Consider the following 19,667-nt stretch of genomic DNA (forward strand, 5'->3'; position numbering starts at 1 on the left):
CCTAGTGCCACCCGACCCTATATGCCTCACGTGCCTCTGAGCTTTGCGAACTGTTTGAATGAATCGAAGTATGACCAAATATGTTTCCGAATTAATGGGAGTTTCGTGCCATAGGGTTATGTACATGCTTGACAGGACAAGAGGGCGCGTCCGAATTAACGCAATTTTCTAATTAAGGGGGCCGAATTAACGAGGTTTTACTGTAGCAGTGAAATGGCGATGACGTTGCAATAAAAGGATCACTATGAAAGACTGACGATGAATTGAATGTTCAGCAAGCTTATGCTAGATTGATAGTGACAGTGACAATGATGGCATGATGAAAATGGAGACAACAACGGTGAGAGCGATAGCTGCAACGATGACATTGCATTGTTTCTTGGTTTCTCTTATTTGTTGATGCGTTTCTGCCTATTACCAATGCTGATTCTGTTTGCAAGCCTTGGGTGTTGTTTGTAGGACAGATCATACACTCAAGAAAACCAGGGAAGGTTCTGCAAGAAAGCTATTGCTTAAATTTGATCCCTGCGAAATCCGCAGTGAAGAAGACAGTATAACTTCGAAGGCTTTGCCTTCAAAGCTATACTACCCCTTGCAGAGTATAGCTTTGAAGCCTTTGCCTTTAAAGCTATACTCTGCATTGTGCCTGAGTCACTGTCAATCATTTACCTCCGCAAGGTCTCTGAACTGTGCCGGAGGTGTCACAGATATTGGCTGCACTGCTACTCGCTGCTTGTTGGTCATTTCTTAACATTTTCGTATGAGCTCTGTTGTGGGAACTTCCTTACAAACTTTTTTTACTTGATATTTCTTTCTAAAGTTTATTGCTTGGCAGTGCTTTTCGTGCTGCTGCCTGGATTTACATTCCCAATTTTTTGTTGCTGTAAGCCTAGTTTTAAATAATAGGCATGCATGTGTGTATTCGGTGTCCACTTTAAATTTTCCAAGCACAATGTGTGTCTCCTATAATTCTACAAAAAGTTTCTGAAGACTAGCTTTGTTTTGAAGAAAGTAATTTATTTAAGTGCATTCAAGCACTGTAACCTTCAGAATGGCCCCCTTGCACAACAATGCAGTATTCCCAGCATTCCTACCACTTTTCAAAAGTGTGCTGGAAGTCTTTCTGTAACGAGTTGAGCACTCTCTTGCAATTCGCACTCGATTTCGTCAGTTGTGTCAAAACTGCAGTCTTTGATCTGGGTTTTAATTTTGGGAATAGAGTGAAATCAATAGGAGTGAAACTTAGTGAAGTACTTGTTTTCCATGTTAAAGAATATCACTTGCAACGAAACTTGGGTGTACGGGTATGACCCTGTGTCTTGCACGTGTGGACATTTGCTCATTAAAATTGCATGGCAAGTCAAATTTTCTCAATTCTTCAGCTTGTCTCCATTGTGGCATTATTGCTTGCATGTATTTTGGCCAGCTGACATTATGTAAATAATGTGGTAAATGCCCTTTTGTGTGTGAACTATCCTATTGTCGTTTCTTTTCTTGCAAAAAGCTCCTGAGCACCCACAAAGGCAGGAGAAACACTCCAGCAAGAACTCTCTTGCTTCATTTTTCTTTGCAGTCAAGAGCAGCCATGGGCCGCGCATCAAGCACGTGTGCCGCCGTGCGGCTGTCGTACTGGGACAGAAGCGGGCCACGTTTTCCCCAGCACCTGCAGGCCGCATCAGCCTCAGCGCTCTGTCCGAAGAGGACAAGAGCCGCCTCATTGTGCACCACTCCTCACAAGGTGAGCAGGAGCGAAATACTCTAATTAACTTGATTTACTCGAAAAATTTATCAAAAAAGTGACAGGCGTATGAATCAAGTACAAAACGAAAACTGTAATAGTGACAAGCTGTCATCATCGGCTTTCAAGATTGCTGTAATCCAAATCTGCAGTATTATTACTTATGGCACGCACTAAAAACATGCATGAAGAAGAGAGATGAAACACTAGCGAAGTCACAAAAACGCGAAATCCAAGTCAGTCCACATGTCAGCTGCAGCTTTAGGAGCTGCAACATCGTTTGTGTGTCTTTGTGAATTCTTTTAGGCTGCCATAGTCTGATAGCCATTTCAGAAATGCAGTATCTCGAACCTCCCAGACTGCACCGAAAATAGTCTGGAGTAAAAGAGTTTTGAAAGAACTTGATTTATTTGAACTTGAATTTGGTTTTGATTTAGTGTTCCTCTTTGTGTCCCTGACAACCAGTTTTTATGGTACCTGTTTTTTTTAATGCAGCAGAAAGCTTACTGGTCTGAGTGTCCAATTATACAGCGGTAATGCAAAAAGTGCCGTGGAAAATTTTTGTATCAGAGTTTTCCGATCTGCATTGAGGATGTAGTCGTGCTCAAGAAATATGCTGAAAAAGGGATAGGTGAGCACAATAGTGATTACACACTGGCATTGATCAGAAGCACATGACAAGTGCGGCTCTAATAGTAAAAAAGATACGGTCTAAGGTCGTTATAACGGAACCACGTACGACAGACTTTCGGATACAACGGACCATATTTCAGTCTTAGTTCGCTCTACCTATTTTATTAATGCAACAAAGTTCACTTTTAACGGGCTGCACTACAACAGACTATCGGCTACAGTGGGCGAAATTAGCAGCAATTTTTGTCAAACTCGGGCGTATAAAATGGACTTTTGCCGTGCCGACACGGGAGGCTCAATATTGTGCGTCTGAGGGAGGGAGGAGAGTGGGGCGGAAGCGCGCTGTCTTTAGTGCGCAAATCATGGCGGGGGGAAGGAGAGGGAGATGGGTTCTGTTCTGGTGGCTACTGTTAACGGTGTGGCCACACGGGTGCCGTATCTTGAAAGCGAGCTGCGATGTGGACAAAGTGCGCGCCCATGTAGGCCTCATGTTCCAAGGGATCTGCGATGTGGCTTGAGTGTGCCCAGTGCCTGCAGCTTCATATGCGCTGTGCTTTCGACATTTAGTTCGCATTTTAGCGAGAGACAGCACGAAGGTCAATGCGCTTGCTGTTGCTTCTGCGATTCCTCATTCCGATGTTTTGACAGTGACTTTCCAAGGTCATAGAGCGAGATCTGTTTGTGTTTACATGTGCACACGTGACACGGTGCTTGTTAATTTAGTTAGTAGACTAATTTTAACAACATTATGTGGCCATAAAAACTACCGTAAAAACCGGACTATAGGTCAGACCGGAATATAGGTCGATCCCCCAACTAACGAATTCCAAAAATGAAAAAAAATCTTTTTCAGTGGCAAAAGTACCGAAAGACATGACACCTTTACCTATAAACAAATGCGACTCAGAGGGTTGCACAATGGTAACAGTATTTATTTAAATGCTGCTTGCATGTGCACCTGGCCAAGTATTTAGCGGTATCGCACGACCATCGACCCGCGTGCTTGTCAACACCATATTAACGGCGCTGAGCAGCGAAACAAGTGAGATACGCGCATGTGTTCACACGCCCTTACTTTCGCTATTTCGCCGCTCCGTGCCGTGATGATAAAAGGTGCTGACAAACACGCGGGTCGACGGTCGCGTGATACTGTTAAAAATTCGTCGGGTGTACAGTACACAGAAGGGCACGAAGTTCGCAAGCGCTACTCCGAATCAGAGCAACACGTGTGAACTGAGTCGGATGACGAGTGCTTCTCGCTGTCCAGTCCATAGGCGCGTGCGATCTCTACCGCTTTCAAACGAATGCATTCGACAACAGGCAGCGATCTTACACGCAGCTCTCGGACGGACTCTGCAACCTTGCCTTCCAGTTCTGCAGTCCGCTGCGATCCGGCCACGAAATGACCTTTTCTTTTGGTTGCTGCAAGTTGTAACTGCAAGTTAACTGCAACTTGCAACTGCAAGTTGCAAGTTGTAAGTTTTGCTTCTGCCACTACCGAATGCTATTTTCGGATACTCCAAGTTCGCGCTGTGCCGCCAGGTTGCCGTGGGCTTCCACGTATTCAATCGCCTTTTTCTTGAAGGCGACGGTGAATTGACATCGGCTTTTGCTCATTTTGAAACAAAATGAAAATGCAGCCTTAAATTAATATAACTTTGCGACAGTGGAAACGCTGTCGCAAAAATAAAGAACCAACGCCGCGCTGCTGATGGCGATGGCGAAGGCAGCTGTTTACTTCATCCGCCCATTGTTGCAACACTTCCGTTGTTTTTCCGCCAATGTCCGGTATATAAGTCGAGGGTCGACTTTTCGCGATGGTTTTTTGAAAAAAAGTTCGACCTATATTCCGGTTTTTACAGTACTATCCTTACTTCGCGTAGCTGTCTACTGATTTGCTATTGCAATTGATGCTTCGCCTTTCGGGTGACACTGCAGCTTTTTTGTTTGTTTGGTTGTTCTTTTGTTTTGGACGTTCGTCACTCACTCTTTGCAATAATGTTATTACACATTGCGACCAAAGTTTCGGAAGTGAGGTGTTTTGGATATTACAGACTTCGGATAAAGTGGACATTTTTTGTCAAATTATCAGGATCCGTTGCAACTAGAGTCGACTGTATTGTGCTTTTGAAGCCTATGTTTCCGCGGTTCAGGTTTTATGAAGTGTTAATTATTTTTACAATAATAGTTGGTGTCTGAATCTAAGCCCCTGCAATGGCTCCCTCTGAGTAATGCCATCTGATCTCGAAGGCCATGCTTTTGCTGGCTGCATACGCCAGGCTTTCTTCTTTTAGCCAAGCCAAGCTAAGTGGTAGGATACGCCAGTAGTGCTATTATTGCAGTGCTGGCACCAATTCATAGCACAATTTGTCGATGGCATTTTGTACCTCACAGCACCATAGAACTCTGGGTACTAACATGCAGACTCCTGCATGTACAACAGCCCTTAAGTGTGCTGTGATGCATTGAACAGCTCTGTCCGCTCTGCCACTCCACTTGTTAGCATGGACTTTCTTTACTTCCTGATATGCACAGAATACAGCGCAAAAGCCTAATAATATAGGAACTGCAACTTAAGCAATAATGTACTCCATAACAGCTGACTTCCATAGTCTCATATAGTTACTACATGCGAAATATCGAGATTTCACCGCCGCGCCACTTACTGGCTTTTAGACTTTTTTTTTTGCATATTTAAAATTATAATTCCTACTTAAATTGCAAACAGTGTGCTGGGTTTTATGACTATAAATTGTGATCATTTCATTTCCATTAACGTCTCACAACACATTTTGGTCAGTTGTCAGTCCCTTTAAGCGTGTGAACAACTTTACACTACTTTGCTGCTACTTTGCAGAAGAAGACTCGTCTCCTGAGGTGCCCGAGCGAAACCGCCGCAAGGATGACAGCAAGAAGAGGGACGACAGTGGGGGCAGGAAGCGGGATGAAGGAGGCCGAAGGAGGGACCATGAGAGGAGAGGTGGTGGCGGTGCACCCGGGAGGGATGACGAGCAGCACCATCCGCCGCCACACGAGAGGTCACGTCGTGGCAAGGACCACAACTACAGGACGGACCACCATCACCGAGACCAGCATCACCAGCAGCGGCAACGGCAGCAGAGCCAAGACGAGGAGCATCAGCACCAGCACCACCGGCAGCAGCATGGACAGGAGCAGAAAGATAGCACCACTGATGGCCAGCAGGAGGAAGGTCAGCAGCAGCGAAGAGGGGGCGCAAAAAGTGCCAGTGGTGAGAGCAAAGTTGGCCGGGAGGGGAAGCAAGGAGCGGAGGAGGCCAAAGAAGTCTTGGGGACACCGGAGACAAAAAAGAGGAAAGCGGAGGCCAATGAAACGCATGTGGAAAGCCCAGTGGTTGAGCAGCTCGATCAGTTGGTGAAGCAGGTGAAACAGGAGAACATCAGTGACGAAGTGGGTGTGCCAAAGACGCAGCCATCGAGAACGGAATCGCCTGATGTTGCAGAGGAAAAGGAGCATCTTTCAGAGGCACCAGTGGAGGATCTTGCATCAAACAAGGGTGAAGAAGAACAAGGAGAGGTGCCAGTGGAGACGTCGGGCTCCGGTAGGGCACTGCGGCGCAAGGCAGATAGGTTCCGAGTGCCTGTGAGCAAGATTCTTCATGTAAGGGTTCGCAAAGGCCGCTGCAACCAGTGTGCGGGCTGTCTGGCAGAGGACTGTGGCAAATGCGTCTGTTGCCGGTCAGTATCTACTGTGGCTTTCCTTCCTTCTTTTTCTTATTTTTTCAAAGCACTTCTACTGTAGTGATGAGCTTGGCTGATAACTCGCCCTTCCTACCTTTCCCATCTCATTTGTCTCTCTCCCTGCTTGTACTGTAAAAAAGCTGTGAGATGAAGCATTCACGTGTATCACACCCTATTCCTAGGTACCTTACACACTACAGGATGTGGGTTACATGCTTATTTGGTACATGTCATTATGGGCGTGACCTAATGCTGCTCATATAGCTTTCAGGAAAATATGAAGCCAGTGCTATACTGTGGCAGCTAAGATACTTGTGCTTTTGCATGAAGTTACCTGTACAGTTGACTTCTGTTAGTTTGATCCTAATGGGAACAACGAAATTGGTTGTATTACCCTGTGAGTCGAGTTAAACAAGAGGCAGAAAAAAACTGAAACACACTGCTGATTCGTTTGGCAGTATTTGCCCCAAATCCAACACACCCCAAAATTGAACGTGCACCCAATTTCTTAACAAGAGATAGGTAGCATGGCTCCGATTCTGTGGGAAAAAAAGAAAGAAAAGAAGAAAATAAATCAGCGAAGTTTACTCTTAGAGAATATAACTTTATGTAAAGTCCATTGTCGTCACTTTAACACCGTCTACAAAGAACAGCAACGTCTCGTCCTCCGTACAGTCCATAGTGTGTGCATGGTATTCTGCATTTATCAAACGACTCCGCAGCAGTCTCAAACGGGTTGGTCGCCGCCTAGACTTTGTTACTTCGTACTGTGATGCATGTGATTCTCCGGAATGCCAGAACTCTGGACGCGAATAGTTGTCACTAGCTTAACATGTAAACTAACATTGTTTGTATGCGCTTTCCTAATCAGACAAAGCAGAGCGTTGTTGTTGCCATGCTATGCGCAAACTTACTCTGGCGCCATGCTTGGTGGCCATCTTGTGATGGCAATGGCAATGACGCTGTCTAGGCTGGCTCTTAATGTACACTGTTGTGAATGCAGTTTCAGTTTCATTAGTCTCTAGTTTTGTATCAGATTGGACTGCCGAAGCAATTTTTGAACAAATTTTCCTCTGAAAAAACAACTACAAATACAGTATGCGTCATATTCGGGTAAATACTATAATAATTCATTGTGAACTATTGTTCTTGCTTTAGAACCTTGCTGAAGGAGGCCAAAAATAGGCATCTTCGGTGGGACATGGCAGGTGTTTGATGCATTCGCTATATAAGTGCTGCCAAGATGCTGCCGCTATAAGTGTCATCACTGCGGTCACCATTGGGGTTGGGTACACGCATGTTGACCAATGAAGTTAGAATTGTCTGGCGAACGCCAATTTCAGGATCGAAATAATGAAAGTTTGGTCCCATAAAAATTTATGGGCTCTGGCCAGGATGTCCGGTCAGGACCGAATTAACCGGTGTTGAATAAATAGAAGTCTACTGTATTTCATTTTGCAACATTAGTTTGACTTATAGTTAGTGTTGTGTTATAACTATGTTGACTCAGGGTCTTAATCTTTGAACATGCTTCCAGCTTATAGAGCAAATGGAGGCTTCGAATCTGTAATGAGATCATGAAAAAAAATCTATCTTAGAGTTAGCTTTAGTTCTGCATTTGCAGCCCTTCTATTTCTTAAGACGAAGCTTTAGCTCAGGGGCTCCTATCTAAATACATGTAAAAGGAGAATTCGTTTTTGTTGGCAACCACCACACCAAATTTGACGAGGTTTGTTGCATTTTTAATAGAAAAACTTCACATCTAGTGACCGTGTAATTCAAATTTTTTATTTAGGTCAATTTTTATTAATAAATAGCAAAAATCACATATCTTCAGTAAATGAAACTATCAAGTTTGCAACTCCGTCACGCAGCAAAGAAAAACGATATCACAGTTCTGTGAGTTGCATCTAATAGTATGGCTAAAGCGGACAAAATTGATATGTCACACATGATGCTCAAAAAATTTTGTAGTGTGCAAATACAGCTTCTGCAGAACCTATGTACACAACATAACAAATTCTTGTAGGATATAAATTGACATAATGAATTTTTCCATTTTGAATAATCTAATGGGTGCCGTTTACGGAACTGCGATATTTCTTTTTGATGCAGAGCTATTATGTTATAAACTTCGTGCTTCTATATTTTTCAAACTTCCGATTTTTCGAAAATCATTTTCATAAAATTCAAGCCCTAAATCGAAATTCTGCTTCCAGCAGTCACTAGAATTTAACTTTCTCTCTCAAATGCGACAAATTTCATTAAAATCGGTGCAAGGGTTATGTCAGAAAATCATTTTTCCGTTTTACATGTATCTGATTAGGCCGCGTCGGAGTTGGACCCAAGCTAAAGCTTCCTCTTCAGTTTTGTTGCTGCAAACATACGCTAAATTGTATGAAAAAGTATTTGTGCTGGCATGGAGGTCCTATAAGATCCTTGTTTGAGTCCTTCGTTGCTTTATAATGCAATGTCATCCTTCAACAAATAATGAACTAACCACAAGCAGACACTGCCAAAATTGGCTCTCGTGTCAGAACATAAAGGTGTGCTTTGCCACCCATTTATCATTTTTGTTAGTCTCCAACTTTCTAAGCTGCTGTTCACAGTAAGACTCGTCTACTTAGCATTCCAGAAGTGGGATCTAGGAACGTAACCAAATACTTCTAATTTGTGCCTCGTTCAATGTTTTTTTGCTTTGCTGCCCATGGTTATTTTTTCATAATTGTAAGTGCACTTGTTCATGCCTGATGCAGCCTCCCCCCCTTTCCCTTCACCTCTCTTGATTGTCCAGACCCACCAATGGGCTTTCGTATTCAGTGATGGCATCAATGGTGATTGTGATGCTATTAGCTGGATATGTATTGCGGACTGAGACACAGGAAATGGTGAAGAGGGGTGTTGCAGAGACCATTCATGCTGCAGAACAGACATGTCCTCTCTAGAGCAGCAATGCAGGCTTGTTGGTGTTGCACAACAGAGAACTACCAGTAGTGCTAAAAGCTACAGGGACAAAAGAACAATGGGGAGACATGCACCGCTATGAGAACGGCTCATTGCACTGGATGCATAGGCTACAGTACTGTCGCGATGAGACCCCGTGTCCCAAGAATGCAGTCAGGACGCTGTCTTTCGGGTGATCGAGGAGAGCCTCTTTTATTCAGTCAACGCCTCTTATATAGGCTCCGCGCATCACGTGATCCGTCGTGCAGACACAAACGCTGTTGGCGCCGCCTCTCTCATGTGGCGTCGCGCATACATAACAGAACACATAACTGATTCCAACACAAGTATGACCGGGATCACAGAAAACATATAGAAAGGGGCCCGTTGCACGAAAAATGAAGTCAACTAGAGCAGCAATGTGGGCTTGTTGGTATTGCATGACAGAGAACTAGTGACAGTGAATTGTGCCTTTTGGCACTACAGCTAGTTCTCTGTCATGCATTACCAACCAGCCCAAATTGCTGCTCTGGTTGACTTCATTTCTTGTGCAATGGGCCCCGTTTTATATGTTGCTCATGGTCCTGGTCATACTGTGGCCTACATCGCCAGTGGAGTGTGCTGTCTTCATAGTGCTGTGTGTGTCTCCCTTGTTCTTCTGCCCTTGTGTCTTTTAGCACTACCACTATTTCTGTGTCATGTTTTCTCTAATTAAATTTTTTATTTTTTTGGGCAGCCAAGTCATCACATGGCACAGAAATGCCAAAACGTGGTTGTATGCTATGTGAATGTGCCTGTGTGATAAAGTACTTTGAAGTGTTGGTCTTTGTCAATAGTAAAAATACATCTTTGGGTTCCTGTACAAAAAGCACTTTTATGTTGTGATCATTCACAGGGACAAGAAGAAATTTGGTGGGAAGAACCTTCTGAAACAGGCATGCTTGTGAGTACTTTTTGCTTCCCTTTCTGTTCCGTTGTCGAGTTCACAAATGTAAGTTAATATCTGCAGCCGATCGCTCTGTTCCAACTCTCATTCCATCTCCATGGAGACGAGAAGACTGTTCTAATTGGCTGAAGCAGTTGAATGGATGAGCAGGTTTGACTGCTACGAGAAGCATTACAGTCACTAGCTGTTTTAATGGCAGTAGTGCATTCTTAAGTGTCGGAAGACTGCTCTCTTACACTATCTTAAAATGTGTATTATACTTATGGTGATTGACTGGCAAGTAATTGAAATTAAAATGTCTGTGTTTCAGCATGTTGTATCCCTGTAAGATGGAAAAATTTAGTGTCACTTAGACCGAGCGCACTTTATTGTTAGTATCATTTGCAGGCTGTCACGTGGAAAGGTCTAGTGACACTTGCTCTAGAATGCACTTATTGGCAAGTGCATTTGTTTAATTCGCTGTTTAGTTTCAATAGCAGAAGCTTAAAAAATTAATGAAGAATGCTTTAAAAAACAAAAAGAGGCCAGAACTAAATCCGAAACTTTTTTTTTTTTTTGTGTGTGTGTGTGTGTAGGATTTCAAATGTTGTAAGCATCCCGGTGCTGTTTGCAATGGAAACCTTGTAAACCATAATTCTTCTTGTGCCACTCGAAGGTGTCTCATATCTTTAGGCACTGAATCCGCTGTCGGCACCTCACTTTGTAATGCACAGTCTGCTGCTCAGGTGTTGGATGCAGGGCTGTCTTGTGTTTGCTAGTAACGTTTGATCATGTTGCTATTTTGTAAATGTTGCTTAAAATAGCAAATAAAGTGAAACCCTGTTGGTATGTTCATGGCTGTTGAGTTTTTCCGGCGGTCTTGACCTAAAACCGATTGACTCCTAGGTATTATGTTCCCATTTGAGACGTCACCATCTGTCATGTTCCTGCTTCTTACAATGCCTTTGAATGTGGTAGTCATGTAAATTTAGCAGTGCAGAGACAAAGGCACTCACGCACATTGCTACGAAGATGATAAATGTGTACTTGTGGTTAAGCCTGTGAAGCTCTGCTTGTGACTTCCCTCGAAATGCCAAGTGTAGGCGATCAGTCCCGATAAGCGTGCCTCAGCACAATATTAGTTTTTGCCATTCCCCAAGTCGACTTGCCGCAATACAGCAGCGTTTTGCGGAGAAGCATGATAAGAGCGGATAGGGCCCACTATTACGGAACGCAGTATGTGTCCGTTAGTTATTCAAGTGTGCATGTGCTTCCATTGTAACAGTATGAGTGCTGAGACATGTAATAACTATTTAATCTAATCAAACTTGTTAATTTGTACATATTTTCTGCACATTGGTTAATTCCGACAACTCTCGGACTGCTGCAAATGTGTGACACAAAAGTGGAAAAGTGGCGCTGCCGTCTTACCGAAACGATGCGGCGGAGTCCACATCACCATAGTCATCACAGGAACTAATTCGAGGAATGCTTCGTACATATTTGGGCCTTTATAGCCTTTATCCTTGCATTTATTGCCATGCATAACATCGTGTTGGCCGCATGCCTTCATGACTGCATAGTTACCGTCCATGATCACGCTGATAGCAGCCGTGGTTTCGTCTGCAGCGGTTGTGGCAAACAGTAGTTTCATTTTGACTCGGTGTGCTCGTCATCCGCATGCTTTCAGAACATGGTCGCACCACTCATGATCGCTTCGATAGCAACCACGTTTTTGTCTGCAGTGGTTGTGGCACAGTAGTTTCGTTTTGACATGTTGCAGTGTTGCATACCACAGAAACTGTTGAGGATGAAGAGCACTGGCTATATTGCGATGGACAGACAATTTATTGGCTACTGGCTCATTGGCAAAAAAGTAATTGGGATGTGCATGAGATGGTGAAATGCATCTCTTGGATGCAGACATGCTCCACGGCCGCACTGTGAAGGAAATCACGAGGTTTTCGCCGCTGCAAGCGGTTATCAGTCACGAGGTGACGAGAATTACAGCTTCTGTGAAAAATAAAAATGGGATTTGCTGATTCATTCAGTAAATAAAAGTGCATTGATGTAGTAAACATTTCTTTATTATTTTCTTTATACCCTTGATAATTCTGCATTTGGTTATACAGTTAAACCTCGGTATAATGAAGTTGGTAAAATCGGCAACTTGCTTCCTAATATTGAAATTTTGTTCTATTGAAATTCGACCTTTTGTGCAAATAAGTACAGTTCCTGATCGATTTTCCTTACATAGAAAGGGGCTGCAGAATTTTCCAAATTGTCAGGCAATCACAAAAAGCAAACTTGAATGAGAAAACAGTTCATTTTGATAAATTTGGGAGTCGGCGACGAATGATATGGTTTCCTGCCACGTACGTTGACTATATCTTCTCTGCGATACGAATTAAGCGAAGCCAGCCTCGCTTTAGCGTGCACTCCGCGCTTGCGGCTGATAGTGTCGCCCGCACTAGGACGACACTATTGGGAAGAGCGCCGGCAGCAGGGAGTGAATGCTTCGTCTGCCTTTCATTCCTCTGTGTCCTGAAAACTTGAGATTATGCAACCTTTATTACTAAATGCATGGTAAGACTGCTTAGTGCCACGGCGTCTCGGCATGCCCTCTCTTTGCACACGTGGCAGATTACCTCTCAAGCAGGGCGCGTGACTGCGTATGCGCTCTGCCGCGCTTACAGCCATGTACAGCCACAGCTGAGATGTCCACCAGCTAACTCCTTGCTCTGCCCCTTCCCCTCCCCTCACCTCCTTGTGCATGCTTGATCGCATTACTGCGAGCTCACTTCCCTCCCCCTCTTTCCCTCTGATCGCGTGGGAAGGCAGCACTCGTGAAGCCCCTATATTTGTTGTCTCGCCTTCCTTGGCTTTCACTCGCACCTAAAGCACGGTTTTTGATAGGATGTTATCACGCTTGGACTTAATGCGGAACATTATGCAGCTCCATATTCGGTGGTCACTCTTGTCGTGCGGTACCTGATTTGAGAGGTGAATTTGCAAGCAGCTGCTTGTAATTAAATAATTTGACCATCTGCGTCCTTGGAGGTTTCCATTTATTGTCTTGGCATTCCTTTGCGGCGACAGTGAAGTTTTGTGATATTGTAATCGCATACAAACACACTTCATTATATTGGGGTTTCAAATGCATGGTGTTCTAGGTACAAAAGGTTATGAAAAGTTAAATACCTTGTTATATCGAAAATTTCGGTATATTGAAGTTTGTTATGTCAAGGTTTAACTTTAATATCAAGCATTTATTTCAGTACTGTGAAATCCGAATGAACAAGGTTTTACTGTAGTATGTTTTGGTCGTGCGTGCAAGTGCTGCACTATAGCTCTGGTTGCAGAAATGTCTCACTCCGCTTGTTTACAGGTAAATAGGTTCTGATCTGCAATGCTTTAAACATAATAATTATGTCTTTTTTGTGGTATAAATATATAAGGCTTAACGTTACACCGAATCACCTGATGCATGCCTATATCCTGCTTTCGTATGTTGCACTGTATTTTTTGGTAGCGAATGCAAGCAGTAAAAGAAGTCTCTGCAGCCTTAGTAGCGTTAGCTGCTATGTATGAAACGGGAATAGAGTGAGGATCCGTACAGAAACTTGAAGTGCAGTTACTCTTTCCCAGGCAAAGGCGCTGCTCGAACTTGTCCCTGAAGTCGTGGAACCGTCCTGCACAGCGCGAAGCGAGTGAGGCAGAGTTGGCATCAGAGCAGAGTCAGAGGAGCCCCTTGGAGTCGTGCAAAATCGAGGAGGAAGCTGGCAACAAGCCGGCGACCAAGACGAGAACGAGGAGGAAGCCAAAGAGGATGCTGCCGCCACCAAAGCCAGTGCAGAGGTACCGGCCCAAGCTGGACAAGTACAAGCGGCTGCTGAGGCAGAAGGAGAAAGCCGGTGGGAAAGTGAAGACGCCAGGAAGTCGGCTTGCCAAGAAGAAGCCCACACGAAAGCCCCCGGTAGCCAAGTGCAAGACCGAGACGCCCTTTGGAGGAGAGGCCGAAGAGTTGAGAAGCGCCAAAGAGGGTGGTTCCTCGGCTGGTGGTGTCACTGCCGATCAGGAGACTGCAAGCCTGGGCAGCTGGGAGAACAGCAATGGCAGCTCCAGTACTGCCACCAGCAGCACTGGTGGCAGCAACAGTGCGGCTGCTAAGGAGGCCAGGCTGCAGGCAAAGGTATACTGCCTACTGGATTTGTTTTGTGGCAGGTGCGATATGCACCCTGCAGTCGCGAGTTATGACTGTGTTCTGAAGGCCTCCAAATTTATATTATCTTTCTGGAAACGTGGCGCAGAACCTGCTGAAATAAATTTTGGACTTGTGACAGAAATATGGAAGTCACGTCGGACCGCTCATCGTAAATACAAAAGTTAATTCTGTAATTATGGATATTGACCTCTAATAAAGGAGGTGTTATATTGGGAAAAGAACTTAAATATTTGCTACAAGTGGGTGTGTTCGTTATGAGTGAAGTGCCTCTGAGAGAGAGAGAGAAATAAACTTTATTGGTTGACCAGGCTTCTTGAGCTCAAAGGTGGGTGGCATATTTGTAGAATCGGGGCCTGGTATTTGAACAAGCAATGTCTCCCCCCTCTCCCCATCCCTCATGACATTCATAACAGACCATTCGATAGTTAGAATGGATTTGAAAAGATGTTGCATTACTGGCTTATTTGGAGGAGCTGAAAACCAGTCTGCTAAAACTTTCTACCAAGTCTGGAAATTCGGGACCAACTTATACCCTTTGTATCCCATCCCTTGTACTTGCCGAGTGTCATCTTTTTTACATCTTAGAAGCGTGTTATAGAGATCGTACAACTTTGAAAATACGGTCAACGCTTACTTGAGACTCACTCTCTTTGCCTGTCCTCCAGATGTATGCCCCTCTAGTGCCCAAGGTTGTTGACCACCCGCTGTCTTCTCGGCAGCTGAGCAAGAAGTCTGTGGGGCATGGAAACCAGCCCCTGGTTCAGGCCTTATTGTGGGTAAGCACTTCCTGACATTCTGGGGCCACTGCGTGACTTCCGTACAAATAAGTTGCCGATAAGTCAGTGCACGGAAGTTATGGTGTCCCACAAAGCCACCTGTAGCATGGCATGCTTTACACGCGCCGCAATAATTCAATGCTGCGGGAGCTAATGCTGTCAGTGTCTTGCTGCACTGATGTGTAGTACAATTGGCGTCAAAAGTTTACAGACCGCGGGATTTGTGGAAATGTTGAATTTCCTAACAGTTTGTGACTGCAGGCGGTAGAACTGTGTAACATTACATTGTTCGCGTGTTACTTGCACAGGTTTTAAATCCAAATGTTAGGCTGTGTGCCCACATTGTGGAAATATTGAAGTTTTGCTTAGGTACTCTTGTATATAAACTTGTGCTGCTAACAGTACACCCTGTCACACAAAAGAAAAGGCCTATAGGCCAAGCCTGCTATAGCTGGCGACGGCCAGTTGGACTTTTCTTTTTTTTCCCGACGGGGCATGTTAACGTGATCGAATAGCACATGCACCATTGGGTTCATATGGCTGTGGCATTCTGTTGCCGAGTGCAAGGTTTGTGCTGGCCTTATCAAACGCACCAGCTTGCCGTGACTTGATTGATATTGAGTATGTCTGTTTGGCCCTAATTAATGTGTTATTGGTAAAGGTGGACTGCATTGTATGTTAAGGGAGCCAAAAACTGGACATTTTCACTCCATCACAACAGCAGCTCAAATACGAGAAAGCACTCTGAACTCTGTTGTCACCCTGATGTACCGGTGCTGCAGTTACGGCACAATATGGAGAAATAATGGGAGTCTCCTCTTCATTTCCTTAGTAATCCGCATGTTACTGTGAAATTAACAAAAGTATTAAAAGAATCAACTTTAAAAGTCCAAACTGATTTAGTGTTTTTCCTTAGTGTCCCTTCTTAATCTGCCTTTTTCGTGTGCCAGTTTATGAGAACCTGCCCTCTTCAATAATGTAGGAACAAAGTTATTTATAGTGCCATTTTTTCCTCCAATTCTCTTTAAGCACCTTATGAAGGACTTTTTCTTTTTTTCCAAATGCATTTATTGCTTACGTATGTATTTACTGCCTTGCCTTTTCCCTATGAAATGTATACTTCTGCATACCCTGGTTTTAAATAGAAATAGAATATAAATAAATAAGCAAATAAATAAATCACTGAATGAATACCTGTGTCAATGCAAGCCTGCCGCGGTAACTTTGTGACTATAGCTTTGCACTTGTGCGCTCAAGGTTTTGGGTTCAATCCTTACTGGGGTGGCCACATATCGATAGGGGCGAAATGTAAATGTAGTTAATTTAGGTGCACATTAAAGAACCCACTTGGTCAAAATTAATCCTGAGCTCCCCTCACTACCAACTGCCTCTCGATCAGATTGTGGCTTGGCGTTGTTAGATATGGAGCTGGTTCCTGCGATTACTTCGAGTTCCCCAGACCACATCGGATTGCAGCACAGCTAATTGAGGAATGCAGAAGCAGGAAAGCGCATTCCAGAGAAGACACGTGCAAACAAGTTTGCGACCCCCAGGTCGTGTCCCGCCGGGATTAGAAGGGGCCCTGGGACAATGGAGCTCATTCGACCCCCTTCGTCTTTGAAGAAGGCTGTTGCCACCGCTGCGGAGCCGAGTCGCCGGGATTTGCAGGTGGGCATCGGACAATGGAGCAGGTGCAGCCCCCCTCCTTCTCCGGCCTAGAAGTGATTGCCAGTCTGCGTGGCAAGACCGCAGAGAGCCCCGACAGGTGTGCCCCGCGACACGGGCGCCTACCATTGGTTGCAAGTGGCGTCATCGGAGTGGACTCTCCCATTGGTCAAACATGACGTGACTTGCAGTGCTCGAAGGGCTTATAAGAAGCCTTCCAGAGAGACCTGAGGATTCTGGGACATGCCCTGATTCCCTGATTCACCTCTCTCGAACTTCTTGCCGCGGGCCGCAGCGTCCGAGTTGCTGCCGGCCCGTAATGACTGTACGAGTGTTACTGGACGCTCTCGTCCCCTGTATATAATGTAGAATAAATCCTCTCAAGTTTTGGGTTTCCATCCCGGAGTCCCGTCCTCCAACCCCTACATCTGGTTGGCAGCGGTAGGATCGCCTCCGAATGCTTCAGCTGGTGGCAGCGCTACGTATCAACCTTTGTCGAGACAGATCCTAAGGAACCGGGAAGAGCGAAGAAGAGAGAGCCTTCGTCGAAAGAGGTCCGAAGAGACTGGGAGTATCGAAGAAGGAGCGAGCCTTCGACCCAGGGAGTCCGGAAGGAACCGGGAACAGCGGACAAATGAACCGGATGGCAGGGTGCTGCAACCGTAAGTGAGCGCGTGGTTTTTTTCCTTATGATTCGCCAGACTCAAAGGTTGTGTGTTCAATTTTGATAGTTCTGGGAATCGGGAGTTTGATGCATTGTGTGTTTGCACAAATTAATTAAGGAAAACAGTTTTAACCACCTGTCGGGGCAGCTGCCATGGATCTTAGAAGGTTGACGAGGTTAGACTTGTTGTTGGTGTGCGACGATTTGGGAGTTGAGGCGGACGAACGGATGGAAACACCAGCTATCATAAAGGCGATTGAAGATAGTGGCAATGATGATAAAAGCATTGAGCTTGCTTGGGAAGTGATACAGGAACCACGAGAGCGTGTGCGTCGTGTACGTTTGCGAGAGCGTCGTGAGCTTAGGAGTGAGCGTCAGCGTGAAGAACGCGAGAATGAACGGAAGCAGGAGCTTCAAGAACTTACTCTTAGGTGTCAGCGTCACGAACGTGAGAAGGCACGCGAACGTGAGAATCAACGTAAGCTTGAGCGAGAGGAAAAGTATGAGAGAGAGAAGGCAGCACTGATCAAAGAGATACAGTATTGTGATCAGTTATTGGCACAGAGACAACGGCTGAATTCTGTAGGTAGTACAGAGCGAAAGAATGAGGAAGTGTCTAGCGGACTTTCGCCAGAAGCCGACGAGAAGAGTAGTGCCTGTGAGGTTAGCTGCCGAGTGATAAGTGAAGGGGAAAGGCTAGCCGCTAACGATGCCTTAGTGGCAACAGAGGCCGTTAAAGGCCGCAAGGAGAGCGACGAGGTGCTGTGCCAACAGATGACTGTGGAGACAGCTAGGCCAGCTGCGAACAAATTGGCACAGTTACCGCGTGTGTGCGTCGCTGGTAATGTTAGCGAGGTTGCTAGCGGAGAAAAGGGTACTTCTGTCCCGACAGAAGCGAGCACCCATGTCAGGCCAGAGGTGCGTGCAGAAGTGAAGTGCGAGCTGGACGATGCAGTTGAGAATAGTTCTCGGGGTGGCGAGCTCCGTAGCTCACGAGAGAACAACTGCATTGTTCAGGGATCGGTGCGGCTCTCCGCCAGTCTAGATAGCCTAGAGAGGGATGGTTCAGTTAATAATCATTCGGACTGTGCGCGTGAGACAGCGATCGATACCGACGGGCTGTGTGCCGATTCACAGCGTGCGCTGGGCAATGTAGTAGAGGGCAGTTCGCAAGAGTGCGAGTTGTCTTACTCGAGTAAAGCCTGCTGCATTGTGCCAGAGTCGGTTGGGCTGTCCGCCAGTCGAGGCAAAGTGAGAGTAGATTTAAATGTAAATCACTCTGACTGTGCGGGTAAGAGGCCGATCCGGGCCGACGAAATGTGTACCGGCCAGCACGAAGCACGAGGCGACATGAAAGTGAGTGCGAAGAGAAAGCGCCGTAAAAAGAAGCGCGGTAAAGACCGAGAGACGGTAAATAATGTAGCGCCGCCAAAAATGGCGAGAAACCTAAAAGGGCAGGGCGCAAGGAAAAAGATGCGGTCGTCAAGGACGATGTTGACGCATCCAAAACGTTCGAGCCACAGGTCAAAGGGGGACCGCGAAGAATGTTCTGCACGGACGCGGACAAAGGGCACGAGGCAGTTAAGCTCCTCGTCGTTCCGTAGTTCTTCTCATAGCTCAGCGTGCAGTTCGAAGAAACGCAAGGTGGCAGGACGAGACCAGGTGGGGAGTAGCGACGCGGTCAATCGAGCTTGTGTTGAAAGCGGGGCGCGGGGACGCAAATCGGCAGGAGACCGTAACGTCTTGGGGGAGCTGATAGTGAATCAGCCCTTTTGTTGTTCCTCCGTAGCCAGAGTAGCTTTGAAACTGCGGCCTCCCCGGGTACGACTCAAAGTATGAGTCAGACGTAAGCGTTTGGAATGAGAGGCCAAGAGAGCTTCCGTAGTAGGAAAACGTGTTGTTTTGTATTTTATTTTTGAGCATCGGAATGTTTTCGCGATTTGAGACTGAGATTTCTTTCAATGTGTAAGGTTTGAGCTTTGTTTGTTTTCGTTTGAGAAGCTCGAGATTTGAAAGATGCGTTTTATGTAAACATGTAGTCTCGCGAGATGCTCATTACTAAGTAGATAGGTTTTTTTTGTGTGTGTGTGAGTAACCTGAGGGTCAAGGTTATTGTTGAGAGGCCTATCGTAACGCGCGTGTGTGTTATTTAACCTTCTTTCTTTTTAAGTGTTGAATTTTCTAAGGTTAAGCGCGTAAATTTTCAGTGAGTGCATGATTTGCACTGAGAAGCGTTCTTAGTTTCATTAGCGCATGTCCTGTGTGGACGGAAGGAAGCAGATTTATGACTGGGTTGCTCGTGTGTGTTAAGGCAGCCGTATTCTGACTTCTCTGATAAGTATGCGTGGAACGAGTTATTAAAAGACGCATTATTTTAAG

General features: G+C 45.3%; 1 protein-coding gene across 2 annotated transcripts in view; it reads left to right on the plus strand.

The window, feature by feature from the left end:
* Nucleotides 1-19,667, plus strand: part of LOC135916035 (histone-lysine N-methyltransferase 2B-like) — a 103,660-nt gene that overhangs the window by 22,469 nt on the left and 61,524 nt on the right. For both annotated transcript variants that reach the window (XM_065449241.1, XM_065449242.1), the window contains exons 6-10: nucleotides 1,574-1,738; nucleotides 5,229-6,087; nucleotides 9,929-9,976; nucleotides 13,607-14,150; nucleotides 14,849-14,959. In XM_065449241.1, the coding sequence (XP_065305313.1) occupies nucleotides 1,574-1,738; nucleotides 5,229-6,087; nucleotides 9,929-9,976; nucleotides 13,607-14,150; nucleotides 14,849-14,959 (1,727 nt within the window). The remainder of the gene's footprint in view (nucleotides 1-1,573; nucleotides 1,739-5,228; nucleotides 6,088-9,928; nucleotides 9,977-13,606; nucleotides 14,151-14,848; nucleotides 14,960-19,667) is intronic.

Source organism: Dermacentor albipictus, chromosome 4 (genome assembly GCF_038994185.2).
Source record: "Dermacentor albipictus isolate Rhodes 1998 colony chromosome 4, USDA_Dalb.pri_finalv2, whole genome shotgun sequence".
Taxonomy (NCBI): Eukaryota; Metazoa; Arthropoda; class Arachnida; order Ixodida; family Ixodidae; genus Dermacentor; species Dermacentor albipictus.